General features: G+C 36.7%; 1 protein-coding gene across 1 annotated transcript in view; it reads left to right on the forward strand.

Annotated features, from left to right (window-relative positions):
• hpse (heparanase) overlaps nucleotides 1-1,304 on the forward strand; it is a 5,335-nt gene extending 4,031 nt beyond the window's left edge. Inside the window, exons 9-12 of the mRNA XM_016477249.1 lie at nucleotides 68-182; nucleotides 303-427; nucleotides 523-675; nucleotides 898-1,304. Coding sequence (XP_016332735.1) covers nucleotides 68-182; nucleotides 303-427; nucleotides 523-675; nucleotides 898-1,057 — 553 coding nt within the window. The 3' untranslated portion in view covers nucleotides 1,058-1,304. The remainder of the gene's footprint in view (nucleotides 1-67; nucleotides 183-302; nucleotides 428-522; nucleotides 676-897) is intronic.

The raw sequence follows: 1,304 nt of genomic DNA on the forward strand, positions 1-1,304 counted from the left end.
AAAAATATTTATTAAAACAATATTCATTGTTTATTAAAGATATTTCTATCTGTCTTGTTTATTGAAGGTGGCTGGACAAACTGGGGCTTGCTGCCGAGCTTGGTTTAGATGTCGTCATCAGACAAGTGTTAATTGGTTCTGGCACGTACCATTTAGTGGATGATAACCTAGATCCTCTTCCAGTAAGTGTTTTTTTATGTGTTTGATCTTTGTTGCATAACTTCTGTATCGGTCCAGGAATGTGGACCAGTCAATTAGCCTAGTTTTTTTCTTTCTTTACATTAAATTTTGTATTATGGCAGGATTACTGGCTATCATTGCTATACAAAAAGCTTGTTGGTCCAGAGGTCTTAAAAGCACAAGTTCTTATGAATTCAGGACCAAAGAAACCAATACGGCTTTACCTTCACTGCACTAACAGAAAAAGGTACTTGTATTCTCGTTCACAGTGATTTATTTTCTAAAGAAGTTAACTTTTGAAAGGTTACGATTTTTTACATATGGTGTCTTTTTCTTTTTCAGCACACATTATAGACCAGGTGCTGTGACCTTATTTGCCTTAAACCTAAACAAAAATGAAGTCACGATTAGTCTGCCTGCGCACACAGCCAACAGCACCATTGAAGCATTTGTGCTACAGTCAGCTGAGACTGGCGAACAGAGTCTTTATTCCAGGTAATGTCTCATGATCTCACAATGTTTGGACTGTACAATGCAATCATGTTACACTACCCTTTACTATACATTTATTGCCTGATATTATTAGAAAGACTACACAGAATAGTCAACTTTTCTATAAATGTTCACCTAAAATGGAAGCCATTCAACAAATTATGCATCAACTATAGTAGTAACAACCTTGAGACCGTTAAATCCAACTTTTTGTCCGTTTTGTAGGTCAGTCGAATTGAATGGACAAGTGCTGAGGATGGTGGATGACCGAACACTTCCTCCGCTGAAGGGACGTGAGCTGCCGCCTGGAGAACGCCTCAAGCTGCCTGGGTTCTCATTTGCATTCTATGTTCTGATTGAAGCACAAGCTCCGGTATGCAAATGAGCTCTCATAAAGACTGCTTTCACTGGAGAATCAGGGACACAAAATGTGTGGTGACAAAATATTTTGCTGTGACACTATTTTATGTGAGGGAACTTCAAACTTGAATGAAATTAATCAGTGTCGTAAAACTTTTTATTATTTATGAAAAAAAAAAATCATATTTATTACAAATATCAAGCTGTAGCCAAAAATAACTTGTTTAATACTTCATGAACAACATGCACTGGGTTTAATCTATTTTACATCT

The sequence above is a fragment of the Sinocyclocheilus anshuiensis genome, unplaced genomic scaffold (genome assembly GCF_001515605.1).
Source record: "Sinocyclocheilus anshuiensis isolate Anshui unplaced genomic scaffold, SAMN03320099.WGS_v1.1 scaffold412, whole genome shotgun sequence".
NCBI classification, from domain to species: domain Eukaryota; kingdom Metazoa; phylum Chordata; class Actinopteri; order Cypriniformes; family Cyprinidae; genus Sinocyclocheilus; species Sinocyclocheilus anshuiensis.